Source organism: Dysidea avara, chromosome 10 (genome assembly GCF_963678975.1).
Source record: "Dysidea avara chromosome 10, odDysAvar1.4, whole genome shotgun sequence".
Lineage (NCBI taxonomy): Eukaryota > Metazoa > Porifera > Demospongiae > Dictyoceratida > Dysideidae > Dysidea > Dysidea avara.
Window position 1 is genome coordinate 2,316,759 of NC_089281.1, and position 24,624 is coordinate 2,341,382.

A 24,624-nucleotide genomic window follows, 5' to 3' on the forward strand; every position below is an offset into this window, starting at 1 on the left:
AGTGAATATGCCATGTTGTCTGGTTATAAACTGACTCTCAGATTTACTGGCTTACAAACACAATGCTAACAACTAAATGTGCTACATGACAAAAATACAACAAGTTGATGTTGTGCTACTTCTAAAAACCAGGCGCCATGCAGCTAGCTAACTCATCTGGAAACTATGTATTACTACTTTATTACGTTGTGCATTAATTTGTTGTAATTCTCAGATTTCATAATTCATGAATTTTTTTGTAATTCTTCGATCACGTTGCTATGCACTGCTAAGGAAGCGCTTGTTAAACAAACTGCTTTAAACAACATATTACATACAGAAGTATCTTCTAAACTGTTTTATAGTTTGACTATAGTGTTTTTCCCACAAATTTTCTCGACAAAGTCTCAAAGCTGCTCTTCAATTTTGCTTGTGTACGTCGGGGATATGCCCCCTTTCCAACTCAAAGGGATAGGTTATTCCTGGTAGTCGATGAGGCCTGCACTGCTGTTTCTCAATTGTTAAACACCTGTAAAACCCAAAGGGAAGGTAATTCACAAAGTCTGAGGAGAGTCGCCACACCTGTATTTCAGACCGCCGAAAAGAAACCACCTCAGAGCAAAGTTTACCAGTGCATAAGTTAATACAGATTTCATTTCGCTTTTGTAAAAGCTGCTGTTACCACTAATGATTTTGCCTCATGTGGGTGCATACGGACAAACATAGATAGGTCGATAGGTACACACACACACACACACACACACACACACACACACACACACACACACACACACACACACACACACACACACACACACACTTTTATGAAAACAATTTCAATAAACCAGGTGCGTGCCTGGTTTTAAAAAGTGATCAACTTTCTAATATCTTGACAACAAAAAGAACTATGTAATAAATAATCCCTATAATGTGTAGTCATGCACTATACAATAATTTATGTTGACAAACCTTGACAGTCAAGAGTTCTTCAATTGCCTTCCAGTTTCGCTGTGAAGCACATGCTTTGATAGCCATGAATTGGTATTGTTGTTCTGACAGCTAAAGGAAAAAAGCTATTGAAAGTTGTGCACACACACACACTACACTACAACACACACACTACACACGCACACTACACGACACACACACTACAACACACACACTACAACACACACAACACACACACACACACACTACACTACACTACACACACACACAACACACACACTACACTACACTACACACACACAACACACACCTCTTCTAAAGACTGACTACATATGTACCTTAAATTCTGTTTTCATTAGCCTTGGATTACACGGTGAATTCTAAAACAGCAAAAAAATAGAAACAAGAAACACTTTCTTACCACAATGCATATTTATGAGTACTGTCAATACAGGACACCAGTACACTACTAGAAACTAGTTCCATGCAACACTCTTACATAATATGCATACGTACATTTAACACACTGTAAAGTATCAAACAAATCAGTAGACAATATATACTGTACCTGATTGTTTTCTTTGTAGAAATAACGGCACAGAAAAAACAATGTTGTAATCACAGAATGGAACAAGACAGATTCTGAACTAGCTGGCATGACCATTGAACTAGTTGATACAATATCCTGTTGATGAAATCATTATCACTAACAACAACAAATGATATTGACAAACTGACGTTGACTTTTATTTGTTTCTTCAGCAACATCGCGTGTTCCTGTATTATTGGCACATAGGCAGTTAGTTCAGGACATCGTCTGAAGATCCTGAAATGTTTAACATGTAAATTAAACCAGCAATGAGTCTATATCAGGGATGTCCTGCTACACATGAACTACAATTACAACAAACATACAGGTTCACCTGTAAAGCTTGTAACAGCTTTGACTAATTTCGTTTATTGTGCTAACTTTAAAAAAAAATTTTTAGTGGGTAACAAACCATTCCTAGTCAAGTAGTCATAATAATGATCAAGAACAACATAGGAAGTCATTAGCTAATTTGGGTTGAAAAGGGTAGCCTAACTCTTATACCTGTTGTAAGGCATTATTAAAATACGGAATATGACCATAAATCAGACCCATTGTAGTGACCATGTCAGCTTCATTCAAGTATGTCTCAAAATAACTATGACTTATTGTAGTGACCATGTCAAACACTCAGTAGGTCTCAAGCAAAGCTAAGGTAATTTCAACTACAATATCAATATAAAGCTGAAACCAATTGCAGGAAGTACAGTATCAAGCAACACTTCAGCCTAACAAATCAGTTATCATCTGGGATTACAAATAATTCTACAGCACTGAAGGTCACGGTGTAGCAAACTTGGCCTTTGCAAGGTATGGGACAATGTGTGACTTGCAAGTGAGAGATGTAGTCAGTCACAAGTTGGAATCGCATTGGTGACGCATTCTTTTTTTTTCTACCTTCTTCTTCCGTAGTTTAACGTTTTGTACATACTTTAAGCTCATAATGTTGCAGGTTTGAATCCAGCTGATGGAATACTATCCCATTAGGAATCAGAAAGAATCCTGAATACTGTAGAGTCTGGTTATGTGCACAAGTGCATATTATGTATTTGTTAAGGGCATACTTGTTTCTTTTCCTAATATAGTATATAGACATGAAGCTCCAACACATGCAAGGTGCAGCCATTCAAGAGAAAAATGCTAGAGGTTAGTCAATGGTGCAAGACACCACAAATGATAATGAGTCTCATTCACTATGCTTATGAAGACACAGTCTTCTATAGTATGGAACTCATGCTTCATATGAAGGATTTGTACAGAAAATGGACTCAAGTATTGGTAATTCCAAACCAAGAGAATGAATCCGTATCATACAGGACAGTAACACTGTATATTAAGGATCATAAAGGTTTGTACTTTCTCACAAATAAATATTGACCAGAAACCTCACAATACCTTTACGGTGCCTTGACAGCATTGGTGAGATACAACCAAGCCCCAAAATGTTCTCAGAGTGGCCAAAAATGTGTCCAATACGTTGCTACAAAATAAAAATAAATGATGCAATGTAACTCCGCAATAACAGCTAACATTATGGGCTTCATTTGAGTCGTTTCAGCCAGATAGGTGCCATTTGACATACCGCAGTATGCACAGTGCATTCATCATGGATTTACCTTTGTCCTCCTGTGTCCCATTTCATTTCACTGACAGTGCCAAGGTGCTGCTTGCTGTAGCACGCTTTGGCTTCCCTTTGCTGGCTGTTACGCTTATCATGAAACTCGTCCATATTTACCATAATACTGAATTGATTGCGAAGATGATTCTCATACTGTTCTTCATTTGTAACACTGTGTAATGAAGTATAATCGCAACTATACTTTTCAGTAATTGATGGTTAGGGCGTGTTCAGATGTAAAATTAATTTTATGAAGCCATTCTTCTTTTTGATGCGGTATACACAAGTGCACAAGTCACAATTGTATTACAGAAAATATCATTATACTATTTATTATTTTAATCAGCAGGAGACCCTCCAGGGGTATACACTAACATACAATTACAAATAAATTTACAATTATTAGCAATTGCTAATTTTCATTTAAATACTTCTACACTATCTGACTCAATTATCACAGATCAAGTCTATTCCAATCTGGTACTGTTCTTGGTAGGAAGGAGTACTTGTATACGTCGATTCTTGGTTGGTAGGGTGCTAGTTTAAGGTTTGTGAATATGAAGTCCTCAACACAGACAATCTCGTGGGAAGATAACAACTGAGTATAATTAATAACTTGTGTAGCACTTTATAGAGTAAGACTAAACTTGACCATTTGCGATGTTCTTGTAATGTTGGCCAATTTACAGTAAGTTTTCAAGATGTTTGTGATGCTGTCTCTTTGATTTCTTCTCCATGTCATAAAACAAGCAGCTCTATCTCAACTTGATTTATGTGGGTTTTGTGGTAAGGATCCCATATTATTATTATGGGTATCACAAATTGCTTATGCCATAGTATGTTCACGTTGAGCTGAATCCTCAAAAACATTTAATAACTCATGGATGCAATTACACACGATCGTGAAATTTGGTTCATTTGTAGTACTTCTTGACCAGCTAAAAATATTTCAAAATCTTGTTGTTCAAATGTTTGACATAACATTTATGGCCAATCAAAATTTTCACAATACATTTCCTATGGGGAAGCCATACAAGTATAGTGTCCATTACAGCCCTTTCCCGAACTTGTAATGGAGCTAAACCATACGTGTTTGTTGTTGACACCTTTGCTGTTACCAATAATAATCTGGTTGGCTGAAAAGTTAACTCTGTTGAGAAAAAAAATCCACTTTTTAATTTTTAGGTATTTTTCAGGATTCAGCTCAATGTGAACATACTATAACTGATACAGATGTCTAGGACAATGCTGAAGATTTCGTTGTAAAAAATCTGACGGTTTCATTAGCTTCATTGCAAATGTGTGGTTTCCATGAAAGTCTATGATGTAATTTGACTCCAACATACAGGTGTTGTCGGTGACTGTCAGTGAGTGCCATTCATTACGCTAATATTGAAAAGCCACTTGATTTTTTCTACCCATTTTGACTATGTTGTTAGATCTTGTTGGAGTGTTAGATGGTCAGCTGTACTAACAATCATCCACGAAGAGTTTCATCTGGCTTCAGTTATGTCATTTATATATACAGTAGTAAAAACTGGTAGGACCCAAGACAAAGCCTTGTGGTACCCCTGATGTGACTTCACAAGAAGCAGAAAAGGAACCATCAATGACAACTTGTTGGTAACAATTGCTCTATAAAGACTAACAAACAAGTAAAAGGAAAAATTAGGAATTTTAATTATGGATCATAGAAACAAGGAAGGTTGCCAATACCTGCAGATATACTAGTGGACATTTAATCCTTAATTCAGTCATGGGTACAGGAATTATATGATCTGCAGGTGTAGGCAACCTCCCCTGTTTCACTACTGTTATTTCTATGATCCATAATTGAAATTAAAATTCCTAAATTTATATACAAAAACTATACATACTCCTCAATAATACGACAGCAAAAACACTGCACATTATACAGGTACTGGTGCTGTGCACATATATGGTCATTTTTATGGACGTATACTTACATGTCACACTCATCCAGCTGTCGCAGCTGCTGTATAGGATTCTTAAAATTCTTACACTTTTCATACATCACCATCTGTAACAACATCACCTTATGATATATATGTGTGTGTGTGTGTGTGTGTGTGTGTGTGTGTGTGTGTGTGTACTCCATTGCTTCCATACAGACACACACATGCACTGGTGGTGAAGATACTTAGGTGGTTGTATGTGTGTGTTTATATGATTAAAATGTGTGTTACGCATAACAAAACAAGAAACAAGCACTGTTAACAAGTCTTGTAGGTTATAATCATATCACTCTGTGGTTTTGATAAAGAAGCAATTAATAAAAAATGATATCACTATTGTCACACAAGTCCATGGCAAAGTTGAATGATATTGTACCAAAGCTCTTGTATTAAACAGCAAACAAAATGTGCTGTGTTGGTTGTCTGACAGGTGTTTTCCTACTTAGTATCCAATTTCTCATGTGAAGCATTAGTTACGTATGTAGTTAGTCTATAGAAAATGTAGTAAAACAGCTGTTTACATACTTGGAGGTAGTGTGACATACCTTTGGGCTGGAACCAAATGCTTTATTAAATTAACAAGTTAGTAAACTGTATATATGAGCCATATCAAATAAATCAAAGGTATGTAAAGGATTTGTGTGTTTACAAACTGAAATTTATTTCCATGGCATGTTTTCGGCCTCGTACTTTCATTGTAGGGTAAATCCCTGGGTACCATTTTAATCCTTATTACAACCATGCATCACGAGTAAACTGACGTCGGTTGCGTAGCTACAGGATACAGCGCTTTGTTTTACAACCGTGTGTAGCAGCTACAACCGTGTGTAGCAGCTACAACCGTGTGTAGCAGCTACAACCGTGTGTAGCAGCTACAACCGTGTGTAGCAGCTACAACCGTGTGTAGCAGCTACAACCGTGTGTAGCAGCTACAACCGTGTGTAGCAGCTACAACCGTGTGTAGCAGCTACAACCGTGTGTAGCAGCTACAACCGTGTGTAGCAGCTACAACCGTGTGTAGCAGCTACAACCGTGTGTAGCAGCTACAACCGTGTGTAGCAGCTACAACCGTGTGTAGCAGCTACAACCGTGTGTAGCAGCTACAACCATGTGTAGCAGCTGATATATCAGCCTGTACAGCTTTAAGGGCTAATTAAATGACACACTTTATTATCATGATACAATACATTATCACAATATGTGAACCAGTATGAAACCATGAGTTTTATACATTATTTGTAAACTTTGTGTAAAAGTGCTACACCATTATGTACTGTATGGTGCCAATTATCCATAAGCCACAACCCTGTAATATTATGCAATCATAGATATTGTAGTATATAATATCTATGATGCAATACACTGAAACACATCTGGATTATTATCCCTGTGTTACTGTAGTTGTCTTGTATGGCTGTGTGAATTTGTTACTTTAACTGCTGCGTACTTCATTCATAGGTAAAAAACAAGGTGCCATTAGGCTTCTCTTGATGAGTTTAACAAACAAAATGTGTGGACTGTTCCGCAAGCACTTCATTCAAAAGTTATGGTGATATTTGCTGTCCATCTTGGCCTTCCTCACTTCTTGATGTATTCTCAATGTGCAAAAGTAATAGCAATAAATTCTTTTCAACCATAGTAGTGTATTACATTCCACTGATTCAAACAAGGGATCGACAAACTCGACAAAACTGGTTAAGATTTCAAATGAGATTTCAAGATTTCCTAAAATCTTAATATCATTAAATAGTCCAGATTTTACCAGCGATCTACAACATTTAAGGCCATGCTTCCTGCGGATCCCTCGGATTTAGACTAGTCAGCAAAAGCTTCTTGGCTCTTTAAATTAACAAGCCTTCATGGAACACATGATCAGTGTGCTATAAAAGGCTAATGGCTAACAGGACTACGGTTCAAGTGGTGTCCGAGGTGTTGTCACACAAATTACTATGATATTTGCTGCTGCTTGTTCTGTGCAAATTGGAGCCAAAGCTACTGGAAGTTGTTTATCACACCCCATTCACACTACCTGGGTATAGAGCATGGCACAGCTTGAAACAAATTGCAGTGTGAATCAATCAAGTCATGCCGAACCGGGTCCAGCACAGCATGACAAGGAGAGGTGGTGGCTGGCATGGTTGGCCTGGGATAGTATTCAGTGTGAACACATTCTGAGCTGGCCAACTCAAGTTAACAATACCCCTTTCATATGGTCACTTTAAACACACCATGTGAACAAGTGCCAACCCAAGTTGAAACACTCTAGCTAACCCAGGATAGTGTGAATGGGATGTTAGGTACAAATACCTGCTTTGTGGGCTAATCAAGGTGATCATAGTAATCATGGCCCTGCTATAGAAAATGGGACAAATCAGCAAAGCCAATCCATGTGTTGTCACCTGGTACTACCTGAGGGTTTTGTACAATAGTGTTTCATTGTTCTAGCAACATTCTGAAGAATGACAAAGAATGCTCCCAATGGTAAGTTGTGTCCCAGCTTAGTAGTTGTAACATGGCAAACAATGCACTTGATGAGTGTACGTGAGTATTGTACGCTGGAATTTTGCCCTGCTTACTATCTATGTCAAAACCTAGCTATTGATACACATCTCTGTTTTAGTCAGATACTGGTCCCATCTGGATTACTTTTCTAGTCAGTAGGTCAGCTAGGTCAGCAGTACTGACCCACTTTTAACCAATAAATATCACCATAGCAACTTAATGACAATTCCACGGAGTAAGTTGATGTGCTGACCACCCATCCTATGTATAAATATGGAAATTATGCAGACATAAATATATACTGAGTATTTTAAAATGAAGTAGGGATCAAGTAGTGAAACAAGAGATTAATGATGGCATTACAGCATAGCTCGGTAGGAAGTCCATTGAACAAAATAAGTTGTTATAGCTCATGTGCCAAAGTAGGGACTTTCCCACCAAGTTATGCTGTAATACCATCATTCATCTCTTGTTTCACTACTTTTATTGCATAGATCCCTACTTCACTTTTAAATTAACAAATACCAGTTTGTTTAGTTTTTTGTTGGAGCACAACTAGCTAGCTACAGTGTAACTTGTGACTGTTCAATTACAATGTCATATACATGACTGTTGTATTAGAGTATCGCGAGTCAGCCAAGGAGTGTGCAGCTAGTTAGACCAATAAGGGACAGACATGGGGCCAAGTACATGAGTACTTATACTTAAGTACACTTAAGTACAAGTTTGAAAGTACTTGTACTTTACTTAAATACTTTCTTAATTACCGTAATGTACTTGTACTTATACTCAAGTATTTTTGCCAAGTACTTGTACGTACTTAAAGTACTTTTAAGTACTGCAAACATTGTAGTTTGTACACAGTGAACGTCAATGAAAATAAATTTGTGAAGTTGTAGTTTCAACCTCTTGGTACTTTATACAACCTTATTGTGTATCATGTAGCCACAAGCAGCTGTTTGATTGGAATTCTGGTTTATATAATAAAAGCAATGCTGTTGTTTAAATTGGGAGTTGAAGAGAATGGTTGACAAAAACCTGAAACTATCTGCTGTCATGAAATATTTTGCAATTCCTGAAGTTTTATCTGAAGGAGACTGTAAGGCTAAATATAACTACTGTAATGAGGGGTTTGTTGAATTGGTGGTAAGAAATTATCATTTATAGTGCATAGTATCCTTCTACGTCAGACACCATCCTTTCCATTGTGGCAAAATAGTACTTGTATTATTTACCTAATTAAGTGGTTATTTAGCATTGCTGGAAAAGAATTTAAATCCAAGCATAGTAGGCTTTAAAATGATTATATTATACAGTGTAATAGTTCTGTGAAAATATAAAAACTGTACCTTGCATGTTTGTACCTCAAGCTTAAGTTATTATGCACGGCTGTTGCTATAGGAAAATGTACTGTACTTGTACTTTACCTAAGTACTTTCAGTATGTACTTATACTTTACTTAAGTACTCTCATGATTTCAGTTGGAGTACTTGTACTTATACTTCAAAGCTCAAAAGTACTTGTACTTTACTTAAGTACTTTTAAAAGTACTTGGCCCCATGTCTGATAAGGGATGAGGTCATCTTGTTCACTGTTAAGTAAATATAATATAGCTAGACTGCTAAGAGGTGTGCATGGTCTTCGTACTCTATATATCGCTATTAGTCCACCTAGATCTTTATTTGATGGGTGTGGTTGCGAACCTATTGCGAACAGGATCCAAGTTGCAGAGTATACCTGTTATAGTAGCACCAGGACTGATGAAATCCAGCTCTGAAATAATTCTGTGACATCTAAATATGCAGCTGAAAGAAAGTGTTGATACAGAAAATTAATGCCTCAATATGGTTTCGTTGGATGAAGAAGACAAGCAGCTTGATTGAAGATAAAAGTAAAGACAAGGCGCAGAGGGCCTACACTCATCAAAACCCCAAAGGGCACATCCCACTGGTGAGTTTGTTTTTGTGGAATAAAATGGTGGCCGTGCGCTGCTTTGTTCGGCCTCTAGCCTTGCGACTGTGGTCAATCAGGCAGTCAGGCAGTCAGGCAGGCAGTCAGTCTAAAATTTGAGTTTTGGCGATTTAAAAAAATTCTATATCCGGCCACCTGTAAGTGTTTTATTATAATTAATGCTGTGTTATATATCATATGGACTAGTACTATTCTGTAAAGGTGATTTTCGTCTCATAAGATGTCTCTAGGATGATTTTCAAAGGCAGAATTTTGGGTGGCGCGTGAAATTTTGGGGGGATCCCTACTTAAATGGTACTACCGTACTGTTTGATAACACATGGTTTCAAGTTCACCAAGACAAAATTACATTATTCATTCACATATGTATATACAGTACACACACATGTGTACGTATATTAGCTTTGAATTATTATATCACAGTATGTACAACTTCAACTGATCCACAAGGATAACTTCATTTTAAAAAAATTTCATCGGTACACATTGTCACTTCCATATCATCCATAGTAGCCATATCCAACTCCCTATAGAACCATGATAGGTTGGGGTTATCACAACAAGTGTTATTAGTAGTACAGTTAAGACCATGCATCCCACAGAAGATTGAACAAGTAATATACAACAGGATCTGGTGGTCCCTCATTACTGACAGACTCACAATAGTAATGTGATCACTACTTCACATTTAATGTATTACAACGAATGTGTAATTTTAGCAACAACACTTCCATGGAAACTGTGCAGTGTTGGTGGTAGCTACTGGTGACACATCATCAATGTATGAGCGTCATGCTAACTTGAGCATCATGCTACCTTGAGCGTCTAGTTGAGGATTAACATTGTAAAGTGTTCTTCACTGTTGTAAGATGAATTGATGTTGTTGCAAGTGATCTCTCCTGTGCCTATAGTCTCGCAGCTGCATTCATTCTACTGGTTCTGGGCTTCTTGCATTTCTGTTTGTTACGTCTGTTGCACTCCCTTATTCTTGTTCTTTTCGATTATGCTTCTTCTGGTGTTCCTCTATCCATTAAGTCCTCTGCGGTGCCTATAGAGCAATCTGTGTTGTCCATTTGGATGATGCACGAAAAAAAGGAATATGGAATGACTTACATGATCCTGGCTAGTGTCGTGAATTTTGTGACACTGAAGAACGTACATACCAATTAATAAGGAATATATTTTAGACTCTTGCTAGTGTGGGGCTCGCTGAGGCTTGGCCCAATTATAATTTTTAATACTGTCTAGAGACATTACTTGGAAATTACCACTCATCTTGATGATCTTGTCCCCTATATGTATTGCAGAATCTGCAAATCTACTTTGTTTGTTTGTATAAATGAATGTGTGTACAAATCTACAGCAGCACAATTCAATTACCTGTCCACATTTACATGCATATCAATTGCTAATAATTTCATAGAAACACAACAGAGATTATCTACAGTATACCTTATCAAAGAGAGCATATGCATATAATTACTATATCATTCAAGTGGCAGTAGTTGGTATACTTCACTGTATGTACAGTGTTAACTGATCCACTAAGATAGCTTCATCACTGAAATCCTGGTCAGTACAAATCCTCACTTCCACATCATCCATAGTAGCCATATCCAACTCCCTATAGAACCATGGTAGGTTGGGGTTATCACAGCAGGTGTTATTAGTAGGACAGTCAAGACCGTCCCACAAAGGATCAGATAGATAATAGGCATCAAGATCAAGACCTCTATTAACACCAGATTCACAGTAATAATTTGATCCAATATAAGAGTTTGGTGGTATGTGTCCATGATTATTAGCACAAGGACAGCTGGGTCCATAAGGACCCATATCATATAGCCCAACTGCGTATGACCAAATATGTTGGTGAGCATTACCATGAGTTATGGATAGTGTGTCTCCATTACGAAATGCATCAGGTGTTCCTTTCTGATAACCTCTAGCCATTCCACAAACTTTTCGGTAACTTATTCCTTTAGAGGAGAATAGTACAGGATAACATCCAGCATTGTCACTTGGTGATCTACAGAAACTGATGCCATCTTGTGAGCTCTTGGTCCATCCAGTTGGACACTGATCTCCTCTGGTAATGTTAACACTAGCAATTCTAGTCCATCCACCAATATTACCACATACTACTCGTTGCTCCATATCACAGTATACATGACGAGGAGGATTAATAAGCCAATAATATCCTGACCTGTTGTGAGTTTGTGGGTTGAGGTCATAGATCTCCTTACAAGACTCTCCAGGATAGAAAGGATGACTAAACTGATAAGTATCACATTGTTCAGTAGCTGTTACTAACTTGCTAGTACAATACAATAATATCACTAGTGCTAACATTCTGTCATATGCTTTCAAGTTGTCTAGAGATTTGACTTTTATATCTTACAGGAACTACTTGTGATGTCATTTCACAAGCCACAAGTTACTTTAGTTATAGTCATCTTAGTGTAGGTAGTGTGGGGGTTACACACAACATTGAAACTGTGTGGTGTGTACAGAGACATTGTTTAGTGTACAGTAAGGTATTTGTCAGGTGTAGTTATACCATAAACAAATTAATAGTTCATCAGTATTGATTCTATTGAAACACAAGGTTAGGTTAGAGCCAACTAGCACAAGCCAGTGTGTACTTTGAAGTATAAGTACTCATATTGTTGGCCCCATGTCTGCTATAACTAGCAGAATTGTGTGTGATGATAAGAACATAGTAATACACAGCACACCCTTCTGCTCTGACTTACATATGTACATCAAACTCGCTATAAACAATTCCTATATTACATTTTACTTGTGAGAAACACATCACGTAGTAAGTATAAAGGCTGTAAAACATTTGTAAAAAAAGTTAAGCATTACTCTCAATCCTACTCAGTACAGCTAGTCACTGTGGTCTTATTGTTGGCAATGCAACTATCAGCATTATTCTCCCACAATCCCTCTTCTGAGCAACAGTGGGAGAAAGGTAAGGATTTGACTTTTCAAGTTAACCTGCATAAGGTCAAGCAAGCGCTTAAAAATTTTCATCAGTCAAATTAATTTTTAGGTCAAATTGAATCAAATCCTCAGGGAGGGGTAGTGGAATATTGACAGGTGTTAGAACTACTTAGTTTAAATTATATGGTTTTCAATTTCCACTGTTTTACTTGTGTCTGGTAATTAAAGACAGGTGCAGTTGTTTAACGTATGTTGTTAGCTTCATCAAGTGTGTATGTGTATACCCTACCTACTGGTACCATTGCAGTAGGCGACCATGACAGGTATGAATGTTTGGAGTTCAGTTGTGGTTTCTTTCTTTGTCCTAATGAAGTAGTTTTTCTGTATACATAACAGAACAACATTTCGTATGTCACATTGTGTAAATACATACAGGGCTGTGAGACAATGAAAAATTGCCATGTGCTGCTTTGCTTGGCCTCCAGCCTTGCAACTGTGGTCAGGCAGGCAGGCAGGCAGGCAGGCAGGCAGGCAGGCAGGCAGGCAGGCAGGCAGGCAGGCAGGCAGGCAGGCAGGCAGGCAGGCAGGCAGGCAGGCAGGCAGGCAGGCAGGCAGGCAGGCAGGCAGGCAGGCAGGCAGGCAGGCAGGCAGGCAGGCAGGCAGGCAGGCAGGCAGGCAGGCAGGCAGGCAGGCAGGCAGGCAGGCAGGCAGGCAGGCAGGCAGGCAGGCAGGCAGGCATGTCTCTAGCATAGCTGCTCTTTGTTTCACTGTATAAAATAGCTAGAAGATAATTTTATACCCTTCACAATATTCTATATTTACAAGTATGCACAGTAGGGATATTCACTTCTTATTGTTTTACAGTATTTGGACATTACGTACTACTCTGATCCAGCTTGTTTCAGTACTTTTTATTGCAGCATTATACACTGTCCCTAATCTAATTTAACATTCCAATTTTTTTCTTATACTTGTTTGTGAAGTTTTTTTGCAAGCTCATGACCACTAAATATCTGCTGAGTTACTCACAGCACTATTATACTAGATTATGACTCATACAATAACAACTGATCAGTGGGCGTGTATCTACATAAGCCTGCAGACAATAATGGATGTTGATTCGTGCATACCTACGGATTGATGAATGGGCGTGGCTACCATATGTCTACAGACAGTAATTTACGTAAGTGGGCGTGGATTCGTGCATACCTACACACTGATGAATGGACGTGGCTACCATATGTCTACAGACTGTAATTTACATAAGTAGGCGTGGCTCACGAAAGAAGCAGAGCTACGCTATGACATGTAGTAACACGTCCACATTTAATTTAGCACATGGGGTCAGACCCAAATATCAGGACCTGGATGACCTGACTCGGTTTAACATTATTACTAAATAAACTATATTTATTGACTTACAAATTGCTATAAAGTTTGCCGTGAATTGCTCTCTCTGATCGATATCAACAGCGAGTCATGTATACGTGTGATTTTGGTGCAACCAGCGACCACGTGTATTCGAATAGTTTGATGCAATATACACTGGTATGGAAGCTGTACTGTAGTCACACTCGGCGGTAGAACCTTGACTGATGGCCATGGTAAAGAAGGATAAAAGGTAAGACAATAGCACAAGCATTGTATGCTTATCAATATAACAAAGGTTTTTTCTTAAGCAAACTAGAAGTGTTTCTGCGAAAAAATAGGGCTGTAGCTGTAGCCACTTTTCTACTTTGCTTGACTGAAGGCATCAGGCAGGCAGACATTAGAAAATTCTGTTGAATAATTTTTTTCTAAATTCTGTAGCAACTTGACGCAAACGTTTCAGGTCGATCTGAAGACACTTTTGGGCTTGGTTTTACCCAACCAATACTGTCATGTCATTGTGAGGAAAAATCGTGGCAGGTTTTTGGGTTATATTATATCACGGATTGCCCCCACACCTTCAATGTCCCTAATATACAGTACTATTGTACTGTATGCAAGGGCGGCCCCAGGAATTTTGGTGACTGGTTTCCAAACTTTTGCTATGCGCAAATTTAAACCTAGAGGGTATGGGGGCAAGATTTTCCAGAAAATTGTGTAATTTGAAATTTAATCTGGTAGTAATTTTGACAGTTTAAAAATAGAATTATGTTAGGTATAATGAAGACTGCTTAATTGTGCTTGCTTATGGTACAGTATCAGGTGCAGAATAAAGAGTTAAGGGACAGAGCAAATTTAACATTTGAAGCATACAACATCATGAATGTTGTTCTGGGGGTCTTGGCACATGCACCTAGGAAGATTTTCAGATTTTAACACTCTGTTATAAGATTTTGGACTATTTTTTACTGTGTTGGCACAGGTAAATAAAGTAGCTAACTAGCTACTTACAGAAATACAAAATGTGGCTGTTCTATTAGAGTAGTTGACTGCTCTATTAGAGTATTTCGATCTGAACTTTTGTACCATTGCAAATCACTGTAAAATATAATTTTGATTACCTGAATACACTTGACCAGTTTCTGGAAACCTCAGAAACCCCCTAGATCCACCCCTGGTATGATACTAGGTACCTTTACAAGTAGACTTGCATGACTAATCCACTTTTTCCCTTGTCACGGTGTCTCACATAATGTTTAAACCAATTAGAAATTATAAGTGTCTCTGAAAAGTGTCTGAAGCTGTAGGCCACTCGCCTGCTGCACAATGAGCATACTAATCTATTATTTTGACTCGCTACTAAAGTTTAGAAACACTGTGCAAACAAATATTCACAGGAAATAGCAATTACTAGCTAAGCAAGTTTCAGTCCAACAGCTCAACATTCAATCAGACTTCATACATCGTGGTGCATTTGTACAATGTTTCTAAATTTTAGTAGTGAGTCGACATAATAGACTAGTATGTTCATTGACTAGTATGATACCATCATTTTAATTGTGCAGCAGGCGAGTGGCCTATAAATGCAGTCAGCTTCAGACACTTTTTTTCAGAGGTGCTTGAACTTTAAACATTGTGTGAGACACCATGACGGGGGAAAGAGTGCTAGTCATGCAAGTCTACTTGCAAAGGTACCTAGCATAAGTATAGAATATTGTGAAGGGTATAAAATTCCAAGAAGAGTCAGGTCCCTGGGTCCTCCGTCCTTGGGTCTACTGTTTTTACCTACCCATCTCAGAGGCCTAATTGCAACTACTGTATTATTACATCACTGCATGGATACCTCATATGATACCCCCAAATAAGACATAACTTTCATTATTTCTTGTAAGCTAAAATTAGATGATAGTGGACCAGAAGTAAAGAACCTGAGTACCAGACAGTTACTAAGTTTATATAAAGAACACATAGTACGCTGCAGAGAGTGTTTGTGACATCTCACTCCTATTAAAACTGCGGGTGGTAGTAGAAGTAATACTTACTTGTGCTTACATTACTTTTATTTTTTTATTCACTAAGGCTTTATAGCACAAGTGCTGGACGTCTGGTCCTACAGCCTGTTTAAAGTTATTGTATAAAGTTTGAAAAAGTGGAGAAAGGAGAAAAAATTACTTATATACTTATATACTGAGTCTAAGAGAATGTCAACTTCTAAAACTCAAATTCTATCTTTAGCACCAATGCTATATATAGTCAAATGCTAGAGATTTTGACATTTTGTTGCATATCAATACTGTACCTGATAAATAGTTCACATTTCATTGACTTTAGCTAGAGACAGGTATATTAGCTTTCCCAAAGCAGCAAAACCTGAAAGGAGACAAACCATTATCACCAGAGAGTCAAGGACACTTGAGACAGTGAGAAGCATTTGACAGGGAGATCAGAATTAAAGTATTTTATGAAATTCCTACCAGAAAAGTGTATAATTAAATACATGGTAGTGTAACTCATTGATTATCGACCACCACCTATTATTGACCAGTAGACTGCACCAATATCGACCAGTAGTATCCAAATAATTACGTGATTTTATGAACACGCAAGTTAAGAGACTGTTCTTCCTGTGGACTCTTACGATGTCATAAAGACAAGAAATCAAGCATGGAAAGGCACCAAGCATAGTGGCGTTGAACTGGCACAACAAGCTGATGACTCACCTGGTAGTACTGAAAGGTGATGAGCTTCGCAATCATACATGGTTTTGTTGAATGAGATGGGGTGAATGAGGCAGAATAACTACATGGTGTTCCATCTACAGTACTAAATACATAACTCTGGATGGGTGAAGCACAGACAAAACCTGAATGGCGCTCATTCACTAGCCCTGAGGAAGATAAATCTTGAGATAAACAAATTGGCAAGCCGGATTGGGATTGAGAACACAGGTAGTTATAGAAGTATAACAATCTATGGTAATTAAGAAAAATCAAAAAAGAGGTAATAAATGATCTTGTGAGAAGTTTAGGAGTGCATTTTGTCTGAATGTCTAGCTAGCTAGCTATCAGCTGAATTTCTGTACAAGGTCCGAATAATGTGATCTATTTGTTGCTGTAATCGTTCTGCATATATATGTTTTAGTGGTAATTTTAGAAGCGAGGAACAGAGATCTGCAAAATAAGTTGAAGACACCAGTGGTGCCTGAGCCATACTTGACTCAGAAAATGGTGATATTGACAATGACTACAATTGCTCAACAGGCAGATATCCAAGGTGTGACATGATCCGGACTGCAACTACCAAGGTGTCTTGTCTATCACATTGGAAAGTTGATGAGGGAATCGGTGGACTGTATATGCACTAATGAGAACTAGTGAATGGACAACTAGCTAGTGTTTACAAGTTGATTATGGCCAACATGTGTACATGTGTGAGGTATGATGTGAATGCATGTAAAAATTATCTAACTAAATGTGTGAATATCTCTTGAACAGAATGTTCAATTTGATAAAATTTTTTAGGTGTAGACCCTTGTCATGTTATAGTGGTTGTTAGCATAGTTTTATTACTTGTGCAAATTCATAGCAAGTTATACTCCATTTCTTGGAATTGGTTGATAATCTGTAATTGAAATTTACACATAAGTCGATAATAGGTAGAGACAGTTGATAATAGATAGACACACGCCGTTTGCTATAATCGCCACTATTCTCGTATACTTTTGATTGCAGTCCCATTGAAAATTTCACTGCTCTACAATGTCAGATGCCCAAGTTATGGTACGTTAAAGCTTAGGTGGTCGATAATCGGTGACTTACACTATAAGAGCTAGGATTCATTTTATTCTCTCAGGCCTAAAAGTATAATGGTAGCTATATCTATCAAACACGTTTTAAGAATGAGGAAACTGAAGAAAGTCCAGAGAGCAAGTTAAGACAGTTATTGACACATATTTGACTATAGTATGCATAATAATGCCTTCAGGAGTTTATGGGATAATTTAATTATTCAGTTCTTCTGACATCAATTGTAATACTCTAAAAGGTCAGGTTATCAACAATTTTGGGTAAAGATTAAACCTACAGAAGATATTTTGTAAAATTGGCATGGTTGCTATGCAGTTACTTTGGTTGCCTTGGCAAAAATACCTAATGCTGACACCTGTCCAATAGGTGGAATATTGTTTTAGGTGTATATACATGACATTCTAAAACTACAATAAAATATTATAGACCATTTTCCTGCTATACTGGACTAACGTGACAACAGATAAATAAAGTACAATTGTCACATTCCATTCCAGCAAGGAAATGGTTATTTAATGGTGCATCACATTCAAGTAATTGTAAGCATACGAGAGCACATTATATAGTCCAAGTTTGAACAATATCATTACATAGTAATCGCTTCTTTGTGACGGAACATGTTAGCACTAGTAATACTATTGTATTGTACTAGCAAGTTAGTAACAGCTACTGAACAATGTGATACTTATCAGTTTAGTCATCCTTTCTATCCTGGAGAGTCTTGTGAGGAGATCTATGACTGGAACCCACAAACTCACAACTGGTCAGGATATTATTGGCTTATTAATCCTTTACGACGTGTATACTGTGATATGGAACATGGAATACAAGCTTATAACTCTTGTAAGGAGATCTATGACCTCAACCCACAAACTCACAACAGGTCAGGATATTATTGGCTTATTAATCCTTTACGTCGTGTATACTGTGATATGGAACATGGAATACAAGCTTATAACTCTTGTAAGGAGATCTATGACCTCAACCCACAAACTCACAACAGGTCAGGATATTATTGGCTTATTAATCCTTTACGTCGTGTATACTGTGATATGGAACATGGAGTACAAGCTTATAACTCTTGTAAGGAGATCTATGACCTCAACCCACAAACTCACAACAGGTCAGGATATTATTGGCTTATTAATCCTTTACGTCGTGTATACTGTGATATGGAGCAACAAGTAGTATGTGGTAATATTGGTGGATGGACTAGAATTGCTAGTGTTAACATTACCAGAGGAGATGAATGTCCAACTGGGTGGAACAAGAGCTCACAAGATGGCATCAGTTTCTGTAGATCACCAAGTGACAATGGTGGATGTTATCCCGTACTATTCTCCTCTAAAGGAGTAAGTTACCAGAAAGTGTGTGGAATGGCTAGAGGTTATCAGAAAGGATCACTTAATGGGTTTGCTGACATTGATGAGCTATCCATTACTCATGGAAACTATAGTCAACACATATGGTCATATGTGGCTGGACTGGTCGATGCAAATTCAGGGCCACACTTCAGCTCTAACTGTCCTTGTGCTGCTGATCCTGGAAGTGACCCAAACTCTTTTGTTGGCCCCAACTATTATTGCGAGTCTGGTGTGAATGATGGACAATGGAATGATGCTGTATATTATCTATCTGATCCTTTGTGGGATGGTTTAGACTGTCCTACTGATAACACTTGTTGTGATAACCCCAACCTACCATGGTTCTATAGGGAGTTGGATATGGCTACTATGGATGATGTGGAAGTGAGGATTTGTACTGATCACGCCTTTATCCATGAAGCCATCCTTGTGGATCAATTAGAACTGTACATACAATGATGTACATATCATGACTGTTACTGGTACTAAGTGTATCTTTGTCTTTAGTAAACATATAATTTTATTTATATATTTAACTGCCAGGCAACAGGTACAGCCCTTGCCTAGAGGTACACATACAAATACAGTTGAACATAAATGATGCTGCTATTATCTAATATAAAAAAGACCAATAATGTGGTTACCAAACTACAACAGCAAAACAAAAATTAAAAGATCAAAGTGAGTCACAGGTTTAAGGGCATCCACATAGTCATAGAATTAATGCAGTCTGTTACTAGTGGTGGCAATTTGGCTTTGTAATGAAAAAAAAACACAGTTGTGTTGGCAAAATATCCAGGCATTCCAATAAGATGAATTTACACTGAAAACAAAAGGTGGCTCAAGGGAAATACAATACATTTATACTGATGCTATTGATGGTACATCGAACAATACCGAACAGAGTGATTTGAAGTGAATGAAGCAAGAGTGATAAAACGCAGACACATGATCATGTTTTCGTAAGTCACAACGCAGCTTTACTGCACGATTCTGCGTTCTCTGAAGTCTCTATAATAAGATAATTCCCAAACTGTCACACAACATGACAACTGCGACAGCACCAGGGATATAGTATCTCCAACAAACTGTTGTCAATGGAAGGTAAGCAGATATAGACAATACTATACACATTAACAACACGATGAGTCCATGACAGACTACAGTCAAAGATATAAGCCTCTGTTTCTCTCACAATCACCTGTAACACCACATCATCAATAGATAGGTAAACTCTGTAGAGTGATTTAAACCACATAAAAGAAAACTTTCTGAAACTGACTACACATTTACTCTGTATAATCCAGTAGTCATTTGTATAGTATGTAACTGAAAAGAGTGTAAACCTGGTTTTCACAAAGACAGTCATGTATAGTTTCATTGCAGCATTATCAGTCATCACCTTATAACTGTTTTACAGGAGTCTGGTTTTATAGTGTAATTAAAAGAAGTATGTTGCAATTAACGCTCTAAGAGAATTATGCTGATGCACCCATTCTCTAGGTGACAAAAGACAACCACGTATACACTTTTCATCGTGGAGGTTTATGAAGTGGAATATCCCAGGGCAGTGCCCAAGCTTGGTCCATTTCTGTTTTAATTTACATGAACTTCCTTCCATGTTAACTACCAGATTACTTTTACAGAATACAGATGCCATTATTTGTTACTGGTGCCACCCCGACTGCTGTATTGTGTGTTCTCAATACTGCTGTCATAACTTGACCTGTGAATAAGACATTGCTTTGAGAATTGGTACTGTTACAACTACTACATATGTCGATGTTGATTGGCTAATCACATAAGGAGTTATGATTGGTTATTTGGAACGATTACCTTAACAGAGACAATCACATATATTATTACTGTAAAACAGTACAATATATTTTGATGATAACTGCATCTGTTTGTGATAGCATGTAGAAATAATGGTTAGTTCTAACCAAGGTTAATGTGACCTGTAATCCTCCTCTTGGAGCACAACTTGGTGCTGGTGTGGGGCATGGAAGTATGTGGTATACTGATGGACACTATAAATGTAACAGAGTTTGCTAATGGAATATATGGTACAATATTCCCATGAGTCATCCTATACTACTACAAGTCATTTGACAAAATAAATGTACAATGACTGTCACATTCCATTCCAACCAGGAAATGTGTTTAAGGTACATCACATTCAGGTAATTGATAGCTTACCGGAACACATTATAATAATATGGTTCAGTATCATTCCATAGTAATAGCAAATTTATGGCACCAGTAATATTAATGTACTGCACTAGCAAGTTAGTAACAGCCACAGGTCAGGATATTATTGGGATTATTAATCCTCCTCGTGATGTATACTGTGATATGGAGCAACAAGTAGTATGTGGTAATATTGGTGGATGGACTAGAATTGCTAGTGTTAACATTACCAGAGGAGATGAATGTCCAACTGGATGGAACAAGAGATCACAAGATGGCATCAGTTTCTGTAGATCACCAAGTGACAATGCTATTCTCCTCTAAAGGAATAAGTTACCAAAAAGTTTGTGGAATGGCTAGAGGTTATCAGAAGTAATCGACCGAGATACATTTTTGTTAGATGAAATGACTGGACTGTCCATACTCACACTCGATCAACACATTGGTCATTTGTTGTTCTAGGGGGTTTCACTGGTTTCAGGAAACCAGTCAGCTTTAAAAAATTAAAGATTTATATGCCCTAATAAAACAATTGGAGTAATCTAAAGCCAAAAACATTTCCTGGGATAACTTTATTACTAAAAAAATCACTTGCTGCACAATTTAGAATCCTCAAGCCTCATAATTAGTGTCAATCTAACATGAAATCACCCAAAATTGCTTCTGCAGCACCTTCAAATGCATTATGCACCTCTCAAAATAATTATTACAATTTTAATTTCTTATATATATATATATAGTATTTTAAGGCTTCCTATGGCTATGGCCTGCATAGGTAAAGCAGCTGCTTTTCTACCATGGAACACATAGGCCCTGTCATCATCAGCAATCTTTCCTAAGGTTACCTTCAACTTCTCACACTGAGGAAGAGACTGAAAAGTTCTCTTGTATGCTAACAAATACTATCACCGATAGTGTCACCTACTCTTGTGTAGGATGATGATAGAAAAGACTGAAGGTCACCAAAAACTTCTCTATAAAGAGCACTAATGCTTGGCTGAATATCTGGCATGCTACTACGGTACTGTGGTGCAATTTTAAAAGAAGAAATTTCTAAGCATCTCTTAAGGTATTCTTTCCAGCAGCACTTTCTGGTATTTTTACTAAATGATTCGATGGACAAGAGAAGGAAAGGATTTCCCACACACACCACCAGTGACTGAGCTCTAGTGATGATCGTATTGAACACATACTGATCACAAATACTCTTCGTAGGATTAACTGCAGCTCCATGTGCACCAGTAGCTTCATATGCACTGATAAACACAGCTCTGAATTCAAGACCTATATGACATGTAATTGATAGAATTTCACAAAATAATATCGACAATTTGTAAAACAATGAAGCATAACTAAACAAGCAAAAGTAGTCTTTGCTTGTTTTCCAAAGCAAATTTTACCTTGTAGCAACTCCGCAGGGTATTTGAAGTTATGAAGCCATGACTCACTAGAATCAACATTTACATGGTAGTGGGAAATATGGGACAAGAAGGAGGACAAAGGTAAGCCAATGATGCATGTATGCATCGTAGCTGTTCTGGTTGGCAAAAAGGCATGCCTTGGGCTTAAGTCATGTCAAGCAGTCAACAAACTTTCTAGAGCCGTCCTTGCTGGACTCTATGATGCAATGTGAGGTGGAATTGTGTACTATCCAATTAGAGACCTACCAGGAGGATCTTCGTGATTTTAAAAACCTGAGGTGAAGCTGAGGTTTTTAAAAGCCACGAAGATTTGAGTGAGCAGTCTCTAATTGACTTGGAAAATGGTATGAGTGTATTTATACTACTAGATAGATGGATTGATTGTGGATTGAGTAAAACATCATCATACCTTGCACAAAATGTAAACCCCACTCAGCACATCGGTGATCATTAGTGAGGTGTGCTGTGTGGTGACTTCCTCAACTGGATTAAGACCCAACTACATTCGTTGGCTTTAATTACTACTATGAATCAGATATTAACAGTGGCTTATGGGATGCCATCCATCCAGTGGGATGGTTTAGACTGTCCTACTAATAACAATTGTTGTACCTACCATGGTTCTATAGGAGGTTGGATATGGCTACTAGAGATGCAGTAATGTATTGATATATCGTGTATCGTATCGTTTTAAGACAATATCACTGTATCGATACAAAGTTGAACCGTATCGATATATTGTGTATCATGATATATCATGGCTTGTTAACATGGCTGACTATCAAATTATTGTATATTGTGGTTAAACTGAACAGTATGTAAGGCTTCTCAAAAAAGGTCACTTATTTCCCGTAAAAAAATGACAGAGACCATTGTTTAGACGCCACTTTGTATTGTTGCAATATATCGCTGTATCGTGATACACCAGAGGCAATGTATCGATATGTCTATACACTGTATTGTTGCAACTCTAATGGCTACTATGGATGATGTGGAAGTGAGGATTTGTATTCTTAACAATTTCAGCAGTGATGTCGTCCTTTTGTGGATCAATTAGAACTACACATACAGCGATACACATAATGTACGTGTCTGCACAATTTGTATATCATGTCTTGAGGAAGGTTATCTACATATCAACCTACTGTACATTCAGTACACAAGTGAGGTAGTACTTAATTACTGAAATCACAAGCATCTAAGATATGGTACATACTGCTCAAATGCAGCGTCGTCTCACAAGAGTGCAAGCAATTTAATTTAAAAACTTGCTAATTAAAGGGTGTGGTACCCATTTCACTCACGAGTATTCATCCTGTTTCGTTTGGGATGAATACTCACGAGGGAAACAGGTGCCAAACCCTTTAATTAGTAAGCTTTTTAATTGCTTGCACTCTCACGAGACGATGTTGCATTTGAGTGGTACCATAGCAACCATTAACACAGAGAGAGTAGTTTGCAGTACAGTAATATGTACATATGCCATTGTTACATACATAACTACAATCTCACAGCATAGTTGTATTTACTATGACAAACTTACCCCAGCAGATTCCATGTCTTTAATCATTCTGTGTATGATGTACTATGTGACATAGCATACAGGAGATATCATACTCTTACTCATAAAATCTGATTAGTTCATCAAATTCACGATTCTGACGAAGGTAGCTGGCAAAATGGTTGATAGCTACTGGCTGGTCTTTTACAATGGCAACTAAAACACCTAAATAATGCACACCAATTCACAATACAGGCTACAATACTGGATACACATTCAAGCGCTACTTAAATATACAGTATTTCCGTAATGGCATAATTTTATTTGGAATTTCACCTGAGCCCCAATAGTTGCGGTAAGAGACAATGTATTGTTTGATGGAATTTGATAGAATTCAGATCATGATACATGTAAGCTTCAAGGGAATGTACTGCATTTTGTA

General features: G+C 37.6%; 3 protein-coding genes across 3 annotated transcripts in view; 1 reads left to right on the plus strand and 2 right to left on the minus strand.

Moving 5' to 3' along the window:
• The window catches only part of LOC136268548 (spermatogenesis-defective protein 39 homolog), a 35,737-nt gene that overhangs the window by 3,248 nt on the left and 7,865 nt on the right, over nucleotides 1-24,624 (minus strand). The window contains exons 9-15 of the mRNA XM_066063927.1: nucleotides 24,305-24,407; nucleotides 24,225-24,252; nucleotides 5,102-5,175; nucleotides 1,666-1,753; nucleotides 1,496-1,612; nucleotides 1,266-1,307; nucleotides 949-1,038 (exon numbers count right to left, since the gene is read on the minus strand). Of these exons, the coding sequence (XP_065919999.1) occupies nucleotides 949-1,038; nucleotides 1,266-1,307; nucleotides 1,496-1,612; nucleotides 1,666-1,753; nucleotides 5,102-5,175; nucleotides 24,225-24,252; nucleotides 24,305-24,407 (542 nt within the window). The remainder of the gene's footprint in view (nucleotides 1-948; nucleotides 1,039-1,265; nucleotides 1,308-1,495; nucleotides 1,613-1,665; nucleotides 1,754-5,101; nucleotides 5,176-24,224; nucleotides 24,253-24,304; nucleotides 24,408-24,624) is intronic.
• Nucleotides 10,895-12,988, minus strand: LOC136236507 (uncharacterized). Its single transcript, XM_066026669.1, has one exon. It carries the CDS (start codon nucleotides 11,933-11,935, stop codon nucleotides 11,099-11,101), a length of 837 nt encoding a protein of 278 aa, XP_065882741.1. The 5' UTR covers nucleotides 11,936-12,988; the 3' UTR covers nucleotides 10,895-11,098.
• Nucleotides 18,298-19,529, plus strand: LOC136268676 (uncharacterized). Its single transcript, XM_066064078.1, has one exon. It carries the CDS (start codon nucleotides 18,324-18,326, stop codon nucleotides 19,527-19,529), a length of 1,206 nt encoding a protein of 401 aa, XP_065920150.1. The 5' UTR covers nucleotides 18,298-18,323.